This window comes from Papio anubis, chromosome 20, assembly GCF_008728515.1.
Source record: "Papio anubis isolate 15944 chromosome 20, Panubis1.0, whole genome shotgun sequence".
NCBI lineage: Eukaryota > Metazoa > Chordata > Mammalia > Primates > Cercopithecidae > Papio > Papio anubis.
In genome coordinates this window covers 25,887,377-25,907,057 of record NC_044995.1, presented here as the reverse complement: position 1 = coordinate 25,907,057, position 19,681 = coordinate 25,887,377, and the positions used below count along the sequence as shown (strand labels likewise).

The window sequence follows — 19,681 nt, the reverse complement described above, 5'->3', positions numbered from 1 at the left end:
AACTCAAAACATAGCAACAACTTCTTCCCCACAGGGCTGTTGTGAGGATGCATTTAGACAATGCTTTGAAAGCACATAGAATATGCTCGATTAATGTTAACTGCTATTGAGGTAGTTATCGTTTATGATAAGAGTTCAGATTTTATTATTATTATCACTGTTATTTTCAGTATATTTATTTTGCTCTCCCTGGTGCATGTGAAGCATCTTCAGGATATAAAACCTGAATCGTCCTCATGGGGAGTGTCCCGTGCTGTTGGGAGAGAGTAGGATCTCAGACAGTGCTCTATGATCACAGCAGCAGGAGGGCACCTCAGGATGCCATTGGTAAAACACGGGGGCTTTCTCAGTCTTATCCCTTAGCCAGAAATCCACAGTGGACAATGTAGAAGCAGATACAAAATTGTTCCTGGCCTTCTTCTTCTTCTTAGTGGAATCGCCCAGAAGTAAAATAAGAATGCCAGTGCTCTAGGCCAGGCATGGTGGTTCACCCCTATAATCCCAGAACTTTGGGAGCCCAAAGTTCACCCGAGGTCAGGAGTTTGAGACCAGCCTGGCCAACATGGTGAAACCCCATCTCTACTAAAAATGCAAAAATTAGCAGGATGTGGTGGCAGGTGCCTGTAATCCCTGCTACTCAGGAGGCTGAAGCAGGAGAATCGCTTGAACCTGGGAGGCGGAGGTTGCAGTGAGCTGAGTTCATGCCACTATACTACAGCCTGGGCGACAGAGTGAGACTCCACCTCAAAAAAAAAAAAAAAAAAAAGAAAGAAAGAAAAGAAAAAAGAAAAAAGAATGCCCAGTGCTCAGTTGAGGATCCTACATCGGCCCAGAGGTTTATCCACAGAGAGACAAGGGCAGAAAGGATAAGTGGGTGGACATGTTTGCTGTGGTCTAATTGCTCTAAGACAAATGAGAACCATAGAAAGAACTAGGTACCTCACCACAAGATGCAAACATCAGCCAGGAAGGACCCAGGTGCCTCCTTTGCCATCCTCCATCCTCCTGGGCAGCCTCTCCCTGCACGGACCAGCCGGCCTGGTGTGTGTCTCCACGGCGCTGAACCTGGATATTTGCTGGCTGAATGAATGAACTCAGGGGCTACGGGAAGAGGACAATGTTCAGGCCAACACTAGGGACATGAACTTAAGTGAGACAATGAGGCCAGAAAGTGTAAAGTGTTTTCCATCACTTGGTCGTATCTTTCTTTCTCCTTGAAGAAGCCCTATGAAGAAAGCCCTGGAGGAGATGTTAATGGCGCCTTTCACCACGGAAAGGTCAACCCACATGTGTTCTTTGAGTGACTCTGTGGGCCAGCCCTTCGCTCGGCTCTGTCGATGATTATGAGACAGGCAAACCCATGGGGTACTCTTGGTAAGTAGGCTGGAATCAAAACACATGATACAACTTAGTGAGCATTCCAAAGCAGCGTGTCATTGTATAGAAATGTTCCGAAAAGGTTTAGAGGCGGAGCGTGCCGGGAGGCCAGGTGAGGCTTCACGGCGGCAATGGAAGTGAAGTGGTGATGGGAAACGCTTGGAAGGCAGGGAGGAGAAGGTGGGGCCTTCTAAGCTTGGAGAAGATAGGGGAAGGCCAGGTGTGGTGACAGATCCCAAGGCCGGTGTAGCAGTGAAGAAATGTGTCACTGTCCCCTTGGCTCAGGCCCAGCCACCGAGTCTTGGGACGTGATCTTTACATCACCTGGTTCTCTGGTTGATCCATCTTTTCCTCTGATCACTGCCCTTCCTCCTGGGGCCTTTTTGAAATCTGACTCAGATTCCGAGCACACGTTTCAGCATTTCTGGATGCAATTTGGTATGATAGCGAAAAATCAAAGGGTATTTGCTATCACTTGAAAGTCTGTTTCTCTCCCTCTTCCTCTGAGTACCTGACCCCACAATCATCACTGGCTTTGAAATAATAGACCCATCATAATTATGAGAATTAGTCTGGAAGCTTCTGCTTTATTTGCCTAACTGAGGTTATTAAGGCCGTTTTTAGAGGTGGAAAGGGCGCCCAGGATCATCTCGGCTGAGATGGCAAATTCAGAGAGATGCCTGCGGGGTAGGGGCCAGCCAGGTAGTGAGGGTGGGGAAGGGGCCCCGTGGGGAGGACGCAGCCACTGCCCAGCCCATCAGCCCTTGCTCCTTGGGCCCATTGGCTCAGCGTTGGGAGATAACACAGTTTCTCAGGAGAAGCTGGAAATGCTGTCTGTGTGTGAGTGAAATGTCCCAGATTTGTAAATGTTAAAAACAAACTTATAGCCCGGGTGACGTAGTGAAATCCTGTCTCTACAAAAAATTTACGAAATTAGCTGGGGGTGGCGGTGCACACCTGGAGTCCCAGCTACTTGGGAGGCTGAGATGGGAGGATCATTGGAGCCCAGGAAATCGAGGCTGCAATGAGCCATGATCACACCACTGCACTCCAGCCTGGGCAACAGAGCAAGGTCCTGTCTCAAAAAAATAATAAATACATACATGCATACAACAACAACAAAAATTTAGCACATGCAAACTCTGTGTGATTGAACCTTTGCCATCTCAGTTAGAGTCTTCTGCTCCCATCCCATGATTTGGGAGTGCAAACGGAAGCCCCAAAATAGGAAAGGACTTGGGCGAGGTCATTAACATGGTGGGCACAGTGTGTCCCTACCCCCTCCTTTGCCAGGTCCACTGAGTTATCTACAGAGGTCCGTCTAGTACCTCCCATTAGCCTGCTGCCTGAACTATCTCCTTCTTTCCAGAAACTTCTGCATGCCAGTGAACAGAGCAGCCTCTCTGTGGCTTTGAACCCAGGGTGCAGAAGCCTGATCCAGTCAATGCTCCAAGCACAGTCCAGCCATCACCCCGCAGCTGGCCCTGTCACCTCCTATTGCAGGCGAAGGGGCAGCAGCAACCTGGCAGCCCTGGGCAGCTGGCAGGAAGGGCCAAGCACTTACGAAAGGTGGCTTCAGTATTCTTATAGGGTATTCAAGGAATAGAGCGAGAGTTAATGCAAAACTCCTTCTTTGACTTAATTTATTATAATATATGTGGCTAAAATGTAGATCACAGTGCTGGGTTGGATCTCCGTTTTGATTCCCCAAATTGCAATCATGATAGGTGGATTATAACCGTGCTCTAACACGTAGATGAGGAAATGTATTCCTGTGCAATTTTCCCCGAAGGAGAAGTCAGGGGATAAGGGGCAGGAGTTTTGAATAACCTTGTAACATTTAGTTGTCTCTCTCGATTATAGGATAGAAATTAGCATCCCAGGATGATGTGCGCTGTGTACGCAGCACCGCTTTGAATATTAGTACAGAAGGGCTGCTGGGGGAATGGAGAAAGTGATTTTCCATATGAAAAGAAAAGTCACTGGTATCGAACTGAGCAATGTGATATCACCTTTTATTCAATAAGTGCCTAATAAGCACCTACTATGTGCTGGGCACCTAGCTAAAGGTTGGGGGCGCCACCATAAACCAGACAGACCACAGATTTGCCATGGAAGTGAGCCTTGGCATTCAGTGTTGGGTGATGCCCAGAAAGGGGTGAACCAGGGCAGAGGGACGGGGGTGCAGAGATAGGGGAGCTATGGGAGAGCCTGGATTGCAGGCTGAGGGAATGGAACATCCCGGGATCAGCACCCAGATGGGAAAGCCAAGTTTGCTTCCTTGTTCTGGTGGTGCGCGCAGAGCATCCGTGTGGCGGGACACCCCCAAGAACATATGTCTGGGCGGACTTTCTCCTCAGGCCCAGAGACTCAGCAGAAGTACCCAGGCAGAACGAATGGCCTGATGTGCCGCCCCGAGGCTTGGACTCTGCTGTCTCCACCAGCAACGGTTCAAGGCCAACACCTGCCCAGCCTACCGCATCCCAAGGTTCTATTGGCCCAAATCATACCACCTGCCTCCCCCAGCCCAACTCTGGGTTGGGGCTCCCAAGAGCCACCAGCCTTGCTGCAAAATAGAATTGAATTTCTGAGTGGATGTTGAGCCCTGGCCGGGGCACGTGTGGACAGGGAAGGGCCCTGTGGCAGGAGGGATTGGAAGCTTTGCACAGCACCTTGGGGCAGGTAAGGCTGGGAAGACCAAGCGGACTTCTCCTTGCCCTCCACGGGGTCGTGCTCCGGCAGTGGGAGCCCTGCACTCTTTCAAGGAGAGCCTGGAGGAGCTGCAGTCTGCAGCCACAGGAGGAGGGGGATGGACTGATGGAGGACAAGGGAATGGAGCCCTGGGCTACCAGACACCAGATTCCCCACATCCAGCCTTCCTTCCTGGAGAGAGCCTGCGGCAACCTGTCCACTCACAGACACAGGCCACCTGGACCCACTGCCGGGCCCCGCACCCTGGAAGGGCAGGTCAAAGGTGGCTAGTTATGCACTTAAAAAGAAAAGACAGACTCCTTAGATTGCATGATCATGGAAGGTTGCCCAGCCCTCCCCAACACCATTCATTCATTCGTTCATTCATTCATTCATTCGGTCAGTCACCAGTATTTATTGAACACACTCTGCCAGGAGGCTCTAGGGACACAAGAGTGAGAAAAACAGACCCCATCCCAGCCTTCAAAGAGGTGGCAGTTTGGTGGCAGAGACAGATATTAATCACACATATACACTCAGTGCAAACTCTGAGAAATGTTCTGAAGGTTAAATTCTGGGGTGATTGGGCAGACCCGACTTAGTCTGGAAGGTGAGAGCAAATGACATTGGAGCTGAACCCTCAAGCATGAGTGGGATTAACCAGGCAAGATGCAGGTAGTGGGCCTGGGGCTGGTGTTTGGGGCTTACATTTCAGGAACAGGGAACAGTATGTTGAGATTCTGAGGTCTGACAGAGAGAGAAATTTCTGGCCCAGTGGGCCAGTAGGGCCAGCTCTGGGATTTTTAGGGCATTTCGGGATGAGAGGAAACATTTCTCAAATCACATTGCAGTCCCAAGTTCCTGAAGCTCGGAAGTTCTTTTTCAATATCAGGGCGTGTGTTCCTGGGGTAGGGCATGAGCCAGCCAGGGGGCCTCCCGGGTGCAAACCCCCAGCGTGTAAGACTGAAGGGCCCTGGGACCTTTGTAGTTGTGGATGAATGGGGCACTCTTTGGAGATGTTGAGAGACCAATGGGATGCTGAGGCCTGAGCTTCTCTCTGCTGCCTGCTTCTTTCTTCCTGTCATCCCAATGCCCACATACCCCCAGGTCTTCATCCTCCCCACTCCTTCACCTACTGCCCTCAAAGGGATGTTTGGAGGATAGTGCCAACTAGGCTCTAATTTCTGGGTTAGGCAATGTGGGAGCAAGTGAAGATGTGTTATGTCTACATGGAGTTCCTACTCAGGGCTGAGTGGTGCTTGGCACTAGGAAACCTTCTTGATCGTGCAGGGGGAGGGGCTGACCATTTTGGGGGATCCTGTGGTAACTCCATGACATGGATCACCACCTGCTGGTTTGCTGTTTTATGCTGGTTTACCTTTTTTATATTTTAGACCTTGTAGATGGTGGGGTTGGGAGGCTACCAATTGGGACTCTGCTGGATGACCTTTTGTCCACAGGATCTCGTTTGAGATTGCACAGTAGCAGGCCTTATTCCCATGTCATAGGCAGTGTTTGGAGGCTGGGCAAAGGTAGGAGGCATTTACAAACACACAACTCAGAAGTGGCCACACCGGATGGAGCCCAGAGTCAGCCATTGCCAGGCCAGTGGCTTTCCCGTTCTGCCATGCGGGGTTTAAAGTGCATGTAGCTTTGGAAGCCCACTGTCTCATGAAGCACTCAGACCCTCTGTGACAGGCGCCATTCTCCAGTGATCCAACTTTACCAACAAGGAAATGAAAGCTCATGAAGCTTTGGCGCTTTGCTCAGGACCACAGAGCCAGTGCTAGCAGAGTTTAGACTCAGACTTGGCTCTTGGAGTCCCTTGGTGTTTTGAGGTGCTCGAATGCCCAGGCAAGCCTGTTCAGGCAGCATTAAAAGTGACCTGTGTGTCTCCCTGTGTTGAGGAGGATTGGGCCATCTCTGCACATGTCTGGGGGCTGTGGGGACACTTTGCTCAGCTACCTGCTGCTCCCCTTCCCCAAAAAGCAGAGGCTGCTATTCTTCCTGCTTCTTCCGGGGGGCTTGTTGGAAGACACACTCATCTTGGGATCCTTGTCTCTGGTCCGAATTTCTTTGGACTAGTCTATGGGATTCCCAGACTTCGGGAAGTTCCCATAGAGAATTTGCCAGACTTGATACTTTTGTCTGTGATCACAAGAAGGACAAGCAAACTTGACCTTCCTCCTGGAAGCTGCTACCCAGGAGGCTAGTCCTGGAGCTAGGTCAGTTCATTTATTCATGCATTCATTTATTCACCCCATTTGGGGTGAATATTGGCTGGACACCAGTCACGCGCAAAGTATGGAGGAGGAGGAACGTCAGCCCTTGTCCTTTGCACTTCACAGGCTAGAAGGAAAGCTGGTGTCAAAGAAGAACAAAATTCAAGCTCTGTATCTAGGCAGAGAAGCCAGTTGGGGGCCACTTGAGATGGGACCAGGCGCTAACCGCGGTGATAACTGGGAGTGACGTGGCCTGACTTATAATCAAGAAAGGTCACCCATGTGGATACATCAGAGGAAAACAAAGTTGCCTCTCAGGACCTACCAAGAATAAATTCACACTCCTCTCAGTCTCTACAAGGGGAAATAAAGTGAAAACTTAGCTAAAAGTGTCACAGTTGTATTGGGTAAAGTACACTGCCCTTCAAGCAGCCTGGGACACCTGCCAGGGACACGAACACTGGACCGGGAGGGCCATTCACAGGGCAGCGCCCGGGGCTTCCGTTGGTCTGCAGGTACCAAGACAATGGACAGTGGAGTGGCCTCAGCTGTCTCCTTGGCTCCTCTGCCCTGTGGCCTGAGCCAAGGCTGAAGGTTTTGTCCTTTGGAATTCCACCAGCTGGGAACAGGTCTCCAGAAAGATCCATGTGCCTGTGCCTGATCGGCAGAACTGGAAATATATATATTATATGTATAGCTAATTTTCATCTCAACTGAAGTATTTATGACTACAAGATATTGAAGGGTTCAGCCTTTGTTCAAAAAAATTTTTTAAATTGATCCAAGGATTGTGTTCATCTGATATGTTCTCAAACGACAAGGGCTAGATAAGTCAGTGCAGCTCAAAAATGGCAGTAACTTCAGAGCTGGCAATTGACACTTGTTTTCTGCCACTGTTTACTCTTCAATAAAAAATGCATATTTACCATAGCAACCTCCTGATCACGTGGAGCCCTATCCTACATGCGACCCTCTAAAACAGAATAGCTTCTTAAAGGAACACACACATCCTAATCGGCATGCTTTTCAGATGCAAAAACGTGTTCTTTCTAAGGAAGCCCCCTTTCCTGGGATTTAGTGCTCATAAACACGTCATCCTTGTAGAAATCATTTTGGTCCCCTGTCTTAAATTTTGAGATGTTCGTTCTGGAAATCCAAATACAATTATTCTTGGAGGGGCTTTTGATTATCTTAAGGATTTGTTGATTATTTATTTTAATATGGTTCTAAATATATATGTGTGTGTTTATACATGCACATATGTATATATATTTTAAACCGCAGCCATTAGTATCATCTGGAAGGGAGTTTGGTGCAGATTCTAACGACCTGCCGCTTCATCTGTGATTAAAGATTGTCATCTATGCGAAGCTCAGTTGCAGCCTGAATTGTTTTTAACTGTTAACTTGGGAGGATTGCCTGGGATTTTAGAGCTTTGGAGGAGCTGCCCCAACCTGGACTTTTCAGGGAAGGAACATGTCCCCTCATGCTGCCACTTTGTATGTGTCTGATTCCATAGCTTGGAGCTGGCTTGGGGTTGGTGGTAGGGGGAGGGGGGGACAACCAGGGACACGAACACTGAAAGCTGCTACCCAGGAGGCTAGTCCTGGAGCTAAAACCACAGGTCTGCCCCTTCCCCATACCATCTTTACATATGACACGTTGCTCTGGCAATATTCATGTTGAAAGCCACTATTAATTGGAGCATAACCTCCGCCAGGCACCATGCTAAGTGATTTATATATCTTAGTCTCTACAGTCCTTTAAGACATGAATTCCTGTGACTATTCCTGTTTTGCAGATAAGGAAACCAAGCCTCAGAGAGGTTATGTAATTTGCCCAGGATTACATGCCTAAGACCTGGGGAACTTGGTTTTGACCTGAAGGCTTTTGGACTGCAAAACCTCTCCGCTTACTCTGTCTTCTGAACCTGTCTGTCAGATTTAGCTCTGGAAGGACAAGTGGGGACAAGATGGAGAAGCCTTTGGAGATAGGGACAGTGACAGTGGCTTCCCTCTCAGAATGCTTCCTCCAGAGATTCCTGGGTACTCTCAGTTTCAGCGGAGATTTGTGGAACTCTTTTCAGACTCTGATCTTTTTTTTTTTTTTTTTTTTTTTAATGCCTGCACCTGGCAGTCAGGCACCCTTCCCTTGTGCTGGGCTGAAGTCAGGGCTGGAGTGCCAAGGGTCTCTGGATGCCACAGCCCCAGGGAGAGGTGATGTGGCTGTGTGACCACAGGTGTGGTCAATGCCTCTCTGAGGGACCACTGTAGGCTAAGGAGGCATCCCAACTGGGCCTGGTGGATTTTTAAAGTTTCTTTCAATATGAGAAACAAGAACGTATTTGTGAGTCTGTTACGCTTAGTGGCTTTGGGGCAAAATTCGGTTGTGAAGTGAGGCTGTGTTCTCCGTGGTACAGAGGCATTGTGACATGCACTCCACCGAGGGGCACTGCCCCCGCCCCATGCCCTGGCCAGCCAATCCGACGGCGGCATGCACACAAGCCATTTCATAATTATCCATCACAAATGCCTCCATGCCGCCCTAATAGATTATTTAAAATGGTGTGTGTGTCTCTCGTGCAACCTCAAGTCAGCCCCAAACTGTACATGCGTACAGGCTGGGAGAGGTAATTGTTTATCATGTATCTCTTTGTTGCAGACACTTTTATAAAAGAGTATGTATTATGTATGGTGTGACCTTCAAATGTCAGGAATGTGTTGTGCAATAAACTGTCAATATTTGTGGTTATAAGGTACTAGATGACTTTTACAATAATTGGAACGGCTATATTAAAAGCTTGGATCACTTGGCTGGTTAAAGAGAAAGACACAGGACAGCGTTCATCAGGGACTTGCCTTCTGCCAACTATTAAATGAAAGATATTGCAAGGTGCTCAAGATGTCTTCTTTGTTTAAAAGAGAATATGGCAAGACACGTCTCTAGGGGAGGCGTTATCTCCAAATCATCCCTTCTCCTTTCAATGTGCTCAATTCCCAGGAGAAAACTCAGCTCCACAAGTTATAGCGACTGACCAAATGCATTTTAAAAAAGATCGGTCCAGCTTGTTCCTGGTGTCATTTAGGTGAGAATTCCTGGAGTCAGATCTTCCATCTTCTCCCCTCCCCCGCCCCCACCCAAACAGGAGGGGCTGTAAATTATCTTAAGAGGATCTTAAAAGCTATAATGTTTTTTTTTTCTTTCTTGAGAAAATAAATTACATAGACATCTTTTGGGAATTTATGCTTTACTGAAAGTAGAGGCTTATACTATAATTTTCTTCATTTTTTGTTTAAAGAAAGGAGTACTTAATTTAAATTAAAAAAAACAAAGGCATAACACATATTTTATTATAATTATAATAGTAACTGGATCATAGATTACATTAAAAATATCTGCTTCACTATGCTCTTCTATGGGTGACTATCGCTTTATGCTTATGTGAAGTCGTTTCTCCTTATGATAGTCAGATCTTCATTTTTAACCAGGAATTGAGTAAATGAAACGGGGAAAGGGGCCTCACACTTTTGTTTTCTAAGGAGCTCACTTGTGGCCTCGCTGATTATAATTGTGTGTTTGTGGTTCCTTCCACCTGGATGGAGGGAGAACTGGGTGACACCCTGAGGCCCCTTCCTCCAGGAAGCCTCTCTAAACATCCCCAGGTCTCCCCACACTGCAGTCATCCAGCTCCAGCCCCTGCATGCGCTGAGTACTCTGGAGCACTTCCGATGTTTTGATGGTGCCCTGGACTATTTCTCCCCTCCAGCTGCTCAAATAGCTTTCCTCTCACAGTCAAGAACTGGTCTTAATATCTGAATTCCAACTTGCTTGCCTTCCCTGGTGCTTTTATTTATTGAAAAACATATTTATAAAGCACCTGCTATGAGCTGAGGACCTCCTTCATCCTGGAGATGTCACGGGAAGCCATAGTGCCTGGTCCCTGTTCTCCTGGAGCTGGTATTCTAGGAAGGGGACAGGCAGTGAGCAGTTTAATACACAGGTCAGCTAACTGTCTGCAAAGGGCGACGTGGACTGTGACATGGGCTGAGAACTGGGGGTTGGGAGATTCTTTCCAACAGTGCTATCAGAGACAATCTCTCTCAGAGAGGTGACTTTTACATAAAACTCTGAAGAGAATTCTAGGGAAAAAGAATTCCAGGGGGAGGGGAAGCAGGAGCAAAGCCTTACTGGAGAAGGGACCTAGCCTCGGAGGAGAACAGAAATTTGGGAACCAGCCTTGGAGGAGAACAGAAAGGTGAGGGCTGGAGTGCAGTTGGGGGGTTGGGATGAGGTTAGAGCAGTAGGGAGGCCACCTGGACATCTTGAGACAGAGCTGGAGGTTATTCTAAAAAGCAATGAAATGAGTAGCTGGTCCCTGCCCTGCCCACAACCAGAGGCTGTTCCCAGGAGACAGCAGCAGCCTGGCCTGAATCTTTCAGACTCATTCTCCTACCTGGGTCTTCTCACCAAGGCCAGGTTCTTAGGTGACCCTGCTCAGCACTGATCCACACTAATGGTCTCTGGGGTGGGCTCCAGCCCACTGTCCCTGTCCCAGAGAGAAGAGACAGGTGTGCAGAGCCCGGAGAGACATGTCACACCTGATGGCTTGTCCCAGGTCGATTCTGTGAATCAAACCCTGCCTGCTGCATCCAGGGTTGCAGTCTCTAGCCTGGGGACTGAGAGCACCTGCCCACGGCCAGCCCATAGCCACCCCTTGGAGCCTTGGCAAGATGTGGCGGTCTGCGGATGACAGGGGATGTTGTCACAGCAGCATCACATGGTGCCAGAGGGCAGAGACCCCATGGGTGGCCCAGTCCCCAGCAGGGAGTTTCACAGACTCCACCGAAATTAAGAACGGGCTCAGGGCTTGAGAAAACCAGAAACACATTTGGCCCACAGTTCTTGATCTTGAAGCCTTGGTATATTTTAAAGAAAATGTAATCCATGTGTTTCTGATTCACTTTCACTTAACTCATCAAAATGTTGCCTTAGAGAAGGTATTTGAAATCCTAGTGTCTTATATATTTCCCTTTTTCTTTTTTTGAGATGGATTCTCACTCTGTCACCCAGGCTGGAGGGCAGTGGTGTGAACTCGGCTCACTGCAAACTCTGCCTCCTGGGTTCAAGCTATTCTCCTACCTCAGCCTCCAGAGTAGCTGGGACTACAGGCGCCCGCCACCACACCCAGCTAATTTTTGTATTTTTAGTAGAGACGGGGTTTCACCATATTGGCCAGGCTGGTCTCGAACTCCTGACCTTGTGATCTGCCTGCCTCAGCCTCCTAAAGTGCTAGGATTACAGGTATGAGCCACCATACTGAGCCTCCCAGTTTTGTTTTGTTTTGTTTTGTTTTTTAAGAAATTAGCCTTTTGACGACCTGATTCCCCCAGTTCCAGAAATCCTCTCTTGCCACCAGCAAATGGAGCTCTGCCCAGTTTTGAGTTTGGGTAGAGGGTGAGACATGGCAACATGGAAAACATGCCACCTCTCTGTCTCACGTGTCCCAGGGCTCGCCAGTGAGGTCCAATCCCGACCCCGTGCGCAATAACCCAAGAGCAAGCTGCCTTTTGCCTCCTCACAAGTGGACATTGTTTTCTAAAATAGCTCTTTATTTAAACAAATACGTTCACCAATCCATAAGAATACTTAACTGTTTAACATGACTATATTTGGCCATCATAAAGTTGAGGACTCTGATGCAACCAGAGACACCAAATTGATACTGCCCCGAGGCATGCGTTATGTTTTCCAAGAGTTAGGCAGAATTGTTTACAGTAATGTTACGATTTTCACGCACACCATTAATTTAAAATAATTTAAAAAATTGAAGGGCCAGCCATGATTGCTTTATTTGAGTCTATTGAAGTTTTCAAAATAAGGGAAGTGGTAAGCTTTTATGAGTAGCCATACATTCCTTTGGACGTTCCCCAAGGTGTTGGTATTGTCTTGCTCCTGAAAAGATCTTCAAGCCCTGGTACACGTGGGCAAGGATGTTAAGAAAGGTGTGACTTTTTGTTGTTGTTGTCCCACTGAACTGCTTCTTCAACCCTTAGACTCCACAAATGTTTTTTTTTCCTTCATTAATGAAGTGAGAACTGCGATTTTGAGACGTTCTTTGCACAAGGTACACTTGCAGAGTTAACTGACAACTCATCTGGGAAAATGTATTTACTGTTATACTAGAAGCTCCATAGAAATTAAAATATCATGGCATTTTATGCCATAAACGTAGTAAGCACCAAGTTGTTCACAGAGTTAGTCACCTTACCCATGCGTGGTTGCTGGGGTAACTCTCCAGTCATGGCTTAGACCTCACCATCACCACCATCATTGCCAACAGCATCATCGTTATAATTTTTTTTTTTTTAATGGAAGTCTTTCTAAAATGTACTTCTGGGCATCTGAAGGGTAAGACTGCCAGCGAGTTGGGATGAAGTGAGAACCAAGAATCCATGTGCAATATAAGAAGAAGCCACTTTTTCCTTTCTCTTTGTCCTCTCACTCTGCCTCTTTTGGTCTCTATCTCTGGCTTCTCCCTCTCATTCTGTGAGTTAATTGGACTCCCTGGAAGACTGGATATAAACCTGGAAGACTTCACCAGTAGAGGATTGACTCTTCTTAGTCAATTTCTGACCTTTTCTCATAATGGCTACCCCCAAAATCTCCATGGCTTAATATAACCAAGATTTATTTCTCATTCATACAAAGTGTGATGTGGGTCGGCTGTCATTCATCTGGTGACTCAGTGACCCAGGTGCCCTCTATTTTGTGATTCTGTTGCCTCAATCCTTCCATTGCAAGGTCACTGTGGCCCAGAAGGAGGGGCAGAGGAGGTGCAGGCACACTCTTTCTTCATTTCCTTCATCTGTTAGCCAAAACTGACCACCTGTCGTCAGCTTAGTGTAAGAGAAGTTGGGATACGTAGGGGTCCAGGGACTAGTTAGCAACCATTTGCTGTCCTTTTTACAGTCATTTCTTCTTGCCTCTTTAAGACCCAATGTCGTATCTTCTTTGGCTGTAGGGTGAGGTCAGCGGGGAGAATGAGAGGTCAAAAAAAAAAAAAAAAAAGAGGCAGTGGGCAGAGACAGCCTGGGATAGGCTTGGAACTCTTTCAGCATGGCGGGACCCAGAGGTCTAGTCCTTGAGGGTCAGTTGGGAACCAAGGGCGAGGGGAGGGGTGAAGGGACTTGCTTGGAACAGTTGGATATTAGGGACCTGGGAGGAAAAGATTCTGCCTCCTAACGCCTGAGTCAGCATTTTTGGAAAACAAGGCTGTTTTATTATACAAAGAAGTTCAGTGTTTAGAGAGAATCTAGGGGGATATCTGCCCTTCAAGTACAAAATCATTTTATAAAAAAGTTTTAATATCCCAAAGATATTATACATAAATAAGGTTAAGTCTGTGTTGAGGCACCCATCCATTCAAATCATGTTTGTATACAGCAAGATAGCCAACCTCAGGGGCAGTTTCAGACAGCTGGTGACAGTGTTTTCTAAGTATTGGGGCTTTAACTTTTGAGAAGTTGTTTGTCTTTCTAAGCATCTGTTTCTTTGTCTAACTGGTACTGCCACTTTGTGGTCCAGTGGATGATGAGGATTCAAAAATGATCCCTGGCCATTTTGATCTCCCCAACTCCTTCAGCCCACACCCCCTCCTCTGAATACTTAGGGAAAGCATGCATCTTCATGTCACCTTGATCGAGGCCAACCTTGCCGTAGACTCGGAGGATAAGAACAAGCAAATGGGCATGTAGACAACATTGCTGACCTTGAGAAGACAAAATTAGGAAGGTCTGTTGCGTGATGTCTCCTTGTTCCTGGTAACATACCTTTAAAAAACTTGGATCCACCTCCTTTTTCTTTAGCAAGTCACTTTCAGCTTGTAGGCATGGGCAGAGGAGAAAGCTGGCAGAGCTTTTGATGCCTATTTCAACGCATTTGCTCTTGGCTACAGTCTAGGAGGGTTGCAAATATGGCCTGTGTCAGTCTGGAATATTATTTGTTGTACCCATGCAAGGCACCCACTTCTGAAGAAATAATCCCATATTATTCAGTGGGGTCAAGAAAATAAACAGGGGTCACAGGAGCTGTTTCTCAGCTGTTTCTCCATCACGTGGGAGCCCAGAGCACACCCAGGCTGAGGGTGCGTTAGGAAAGAGAGGGCCTCCCCGCCTGCAGCCAAAGGTCCCCTCTAGGGACATCTCAGTCTCTAGGAGCTGGCAGGGGTCTGTCCTTTCACAGATGAGCAGGGAGGAACAGATGGCAGAGTTGAGGCTGACCTCTGTCCACATGTCTGCCTTCAGTCTACCCAGCACATTAGAGAAAGTGTCGGATAGGAGGGAAGGAAAAGAAAATTAAAAAAAAAAAAAAATCTCAAACCAATGCATGAAAGGTTTAACAAAGGATCACAGATGCAATATTTGTAATACCTCTCTCTCTTTTTTGTTTTTTGTTTTTGTTTTTGTTTTTGAGATGGAGTTTTGCTCTTGTCCCCCAGGCTGGAGTGCAGCAGTATGATCTCGGCTCACTTCATCCTCTGCCTCCCAGGTTCAAGCGATTCTTCTGCCTCAGCCTCCTGAGTACCTGGGATTACAGGCGCGCACCACCACGCCTGGCTAATTTTTGTATTTTTAGTAGAAATGGCGTTTTACCATGTTGGCCAGGCTGGTCTCAAACTCCTGACCTCAGATAATCCACCGGCCTTGGCCTCCAAAATTGCTGGGATTACAGATGTGAGCCACCATGCCCAGGCAATACCTCTGTCTTTCTACTGCCTGCTTCCTGGAGTGGCTGGGGAAGGGCTGGTCTGTCTGCAACATAAACCAGTGACTGCTTTCTCCACCTGACGGTATGGGGTGCCAGGCAAAGCGATGGGACTCCGTCCTGCAGTTTGCAGAGGGGCAGATGCCAGTGCTTTTATACTTGGGGTAGAGAAGGAATTCGAGAGCAGCCGCACCTTCCCCTCTGAACGACACTCTTGGGTTCTTGCTGGGGCTGGGCCGAGTTCAGCACACACATCCTCACTAGCACCCATCCTGGCACAGGCTGCAGCTCACACACAGTGCCCTGCGGGTGTCCCACCAGCACTCGCCCCCCAGCCTTCACTGCGCTTGGCTTTCAGCCTCTCTGGACACTTCCTGGGACCACCCACAATTGCCCTTCATCTCCTCTCAGCATGATTTTCCAGAAGGATTAGTCTAAGCGTAAACGCCATAGGCCTTCTGGCCCTCCAAAAAAAAAAAAAAAAAAAAAAAAAAAAACCCTTTTCTTTGTGAAGTAAAAATTAGACTCTTAAATCTGCAAAGAAAACTGTTTATCTTACAAATTTATTCTTTTTATTGGGCCACACATATCCAAGATAGAAAGATAAAAGGGAAACAGATACAGGCCGTCACTTAGAGTGATGTATAATGAGGCAGGGCTCATCCTCATGTTCTGCAAAGTGTTCACAGTGCAGAGCGGCCGTATTGCTATTTTTATCTGTACTGTGGCCTGGGCAAGTCCTTCCCAAAAGCTCCAGGAGAAATATGCCCTCCCTCATTTCCCCTGCAGTGTCTTTTTTTTTTGTGATTTTTTTTTTTTGGAAGATTCAGGGGGTACATGTGCAGGTGTGTGGCACGAGTATATTGCGTGATGCTGAGGTTTGAGCTTCTAATGATCTCGCTGTGCAAGTAGTAAGCACAGTGGTCAATTTTTCAACCTTGCCCCCCTCCCTACCTCCCCTGCCTTTGGCATCCCCAGTGTCCATATATATTTTTTGAGATAGGATCTTGCTGTGTCACCCAGGCTGGAATGCAGTGGCGTGATCCCGGCTCACTGCAGCCTTGACCTCCCAGGTTCAAGTGATTCTTGTGCCTCAGCCTCCCCAGTAGCTGGGACTACAGGCATGCACCACCACACCCAGCTAATTTTTGTATTTTTAGTTTTGCCATGGTTTTGTCATGTTGCCCAGGCTGGTCTGGAACTCCTGATCTCAAGTGATCTGCCCACCTCAGCGTCCCAAAGTGCTGGGATTACAGGTGTGCACCACCACACCTGGCCTCCAGTGTCTATTGTCCCCACCTTTGTGTCCATGGGTACCCAGTGCTTAGTTCCCCCTTGTAAGTGAGAACATGAGGACATTCTCCTGCAGCTTTATTCCATAGCGGTTCCTTGCTACTGCTCTCTGGCAGGCTCCTCTGGAAGAAGCTTTAGGAGAAGGTCCAGATCATGCCACAAGGGACCCTGCAGAAATTACACTTTTTTTGTTTGTTTGTTGCCCAGGCTGGAGTATAGTGGTGCAATCTCAGCTCACCACAACCTCCTCCTCCCAGGCTCAAGCAGTTCTCCTGCTTCAGCCTCCCGAGTAGCTGGGATTACAGACACGCACCACGACCACCTGGCTAGCTTTTGTGTATTTAGTAGGGACAGGGTTTCACCCTGTTGGCCAGGCTAGTCTTGAACTCCTGATCTCAAATGATCCACCTGTCTCAGCCTCCCAAAGTGTTGGAATTACAGACATGAGCCACCGTGCCCGGCCCAAGAATTACACTTCTGAAACCTGCCCCTGCCTACCTGCATCCTGAAGCCAACATCCAGGATACCTAAGTCCTGCTTATAATTCCAATCAACAGTGATTGGCCTCCTAACTTAAATTGGCTATCTCGACTATGTTGCCAGGAGCACTTGGGCAGAATTTTAATCAGGCTCATCATTGTTTGAAACTGACCTTCATGATCCCAGCAAAAGGGAAGCTGAGGGAGGCCGGGAGGGCAAATGCAGCATGCTCAGGGTTGGGGTGTGTGGGAGCAGGAGAGGGGTAGAAGGAGATGGCCTTCCCACTGTCTAAAGCTAGGGTGTGGTTGGCTGGAAATGACATCTGGTCATCACTCCCTCTGGCAGCAGCTCCTGGTAGACTCAACCTGCAGGACATAGAGCCACTGTGACTGTATGTAGAGCATTTGTCTGATGGTGACTTTGCAACACTCTCTTGTGCCTGTTTGCCCTGATCAATCAGCCGTCTTTGGGGGCCTTTCCACATTTATTTGGGCAACCACAATCTAGGGCTTGATGGAGTGACTTTGAGTTCTAGATGTGGATGAGCCTAACTTCCTACTTGTGCAAAATTATAAGAAAAAAAGCTAGGTAATTATACCCTTTGAATAGCTCTCCAATGATGGTTAGAAGAGTTGGGGAGAATAAGATTGAAGTGAGATTTCAAATATAAATAATTTTGCCCAGGTGATGATACGGTCGTACACAATCCAACTGCAGAGAGAATGCTCCAAGCCAAGAGTTTCCACAGTTGCTTAGAGTCAATACTCAAATAAGAATTAAATGTGTGAGACCTGGTGTAGTGGCTCATGCCTATAATCCTAGCTCTTTGGGAGGCTGAGATGGAAAGATTGCTTGAGGCCAGGAGTTCAAGACCAGCCTGGGCAACAAAGCAAGACCCTGTCTGTACAAAAAATAGAAACTTAACGAGGCATGGTGGCCTGCACCTGTAATCCCAGCTACTTGGGAAGCTGAAGCAGGAGGATCACTTGTGCCCAGGAGTTTGAGGTTGCAGTGAGCTATGATTGTGCCACTGCACTCCAGCCTGGGTGACAAAATGAGATGCTGTCTCAAAAAAAAAACATAAAAAGAATTGAATGTGTTGGCCTTCATCTTTCTCATGGTCTACAAGTCTGTCCCTTTTTTGGCTGTTAGCAGAGAACACCAGGAACAGACGTTGAGACGTAAAAAGAGTTTGCATTTTCCATTGCTTGGAAGGCACAGATCTTATTTATTAATCTCTGCAGAACTCGCAGATCTCATTACCCCAGAATGTTCCCTTGTTCTCCTCGTGGGATTTACCGTGAGGCCTAGAGGGTGGGCTGGAAGCTATGGTGAGGACCCCGCTATCCTCAGGAGCTTAGATTCTGGGCCAGGCCTTCAGACTCCTGCTCTGTGGGGAGGTCCACGACTGTGGAAGAAAAGTGAGCCCAGAGAAGGTTCTCTTGCTTCTCCTCCTTGAGTTCCCAATTGTCATCTCTTTGGTAGTGTGATGTGCAACCACTAGACATTTTTTCCAGTTTTATTTACTATTATGTCCCACAATTTCTTTGCAGAAGGCAGCCATATGTAAATTTTATTCCGTTTTCTAATGGTTTGGGTTACATAACAAATAACAGCAGGAAGGAAAATTTGTATCGATACTTGACAGAGGAAGTTCTCAAGTCACTGCAAAAAGATGTGTCTGCAGTGCTGTAAGTTTATGGGAGTTTTGCAGCTGAGTCTCTGCATATGACTTTGAATATGTCACTATATGTTTATCATGGGCTAATTGTGGAATCACATTTCCATACTTTTTCTTCTCCCTTTCATGAGATTACACCAGCCAGTGATGGATACAAGACTCTACAAGGAAGAAATGATCAGTTTTGGATAATTTTCTTTCCTGTCCCAAAATAGCCATATGTCTGCATGTCTTAGGGACTCAGCTGACACACATTTTTTTTTAATTTGTTGCTTGCTATAATGCAAATATGATTTCAGTCTTATAGTGAACTCTACAGTGAGTCCATATTATAAATTAATCAGATTCAACAAACACCAACATTTTTAAACTTTTGAAAAAAAAAATATTTAATAGGAACTAAGCAAAAGAAGAAATCAAACCAGCTGCTGACACAGCTGTTTCTTTTCTTGTTTAATTCAGTTCAATATAAAGGTACCATATGCTGCTTAAAATGATGATAGGAAAGATGAAATAATTTAAGAGAATAACAAGAAAATACATGAATTGTCAGCATTCTGTCAGATTTAAAGAATGAAATAGACAGGTGTAGTATTGACATGTTTAACTTTGTGTGGTGTTAGCAGTTTTGGTGCAAACAACTCCTGACATGTGCTGAAGTGATGTGAGAACGTTTCTCCTTCGCTGCAGACATTGGCGAGGAGGCTGGGAGATCCGCCGGCGTCCAGCAACCGGCGCTGCTTCGCGACAGAAGCCTGGGCTCGGCCATGAAGGACTGCCCGTACTGTGGGAAAACTTTCCGGACATCCCATCACCTTAAGGTGCACCTGAGGATACACACAGGTGAGAAGTCTGAGTGCATCCAGGGGCACAGCCCAGAGGAGGAGGAGGCCCCCGTCCTGCCTGCTTTCTGGCCCAGGTCCACAACTGTGTGGGTCACTAAGTCTGGAAGGTTCTCCCTGGGCCTGTCTAGCCGCCACTGTGTGGATCATAAGCAGCCCTCATTTCCTGATTCGTCCCTTAACTAACATTCACCTCGCAAATGACGCAGCGACTCGTAAATGTAGACTCGGGTGGTCCCAGCCTGGGATAACTGGGTCACGTCTGAGCCTCTAGGGCATTTTGCTAATGGTTTCCTTCTGCTGTATTGAAGGGGTCCCTCCCCACGCCCCTG

At 47.4% G+C, this 19,681-nt stretch overlaps 1 protein-coding gene across 15 annotated transcripts in view; it reads left to right on the top strand.

Annotated features, from left to right (window-relative positions):
• ZNF536 (zinc finger protein 536) overlaps positions 1–19,681 on the top strand; it is a 488,765-nt gene that overhangs the window by 291,600 nt on the left and 177,484 nt on the right. For all 15 annotated transcript variants that reach the window (XM_021930964.2, XM_017952355.3, XM_021930958.2 and 12 more), the window contains one exon: positions 19,198–19,350. In XM_021930964.2, coding sequence (XP_021786656.1) covers positions 19,198–19,350 — 153 coding nt within the window. The remainder of the gene's footprint in view (positions 1–19,197; positions 19,351–19,681) is intronic.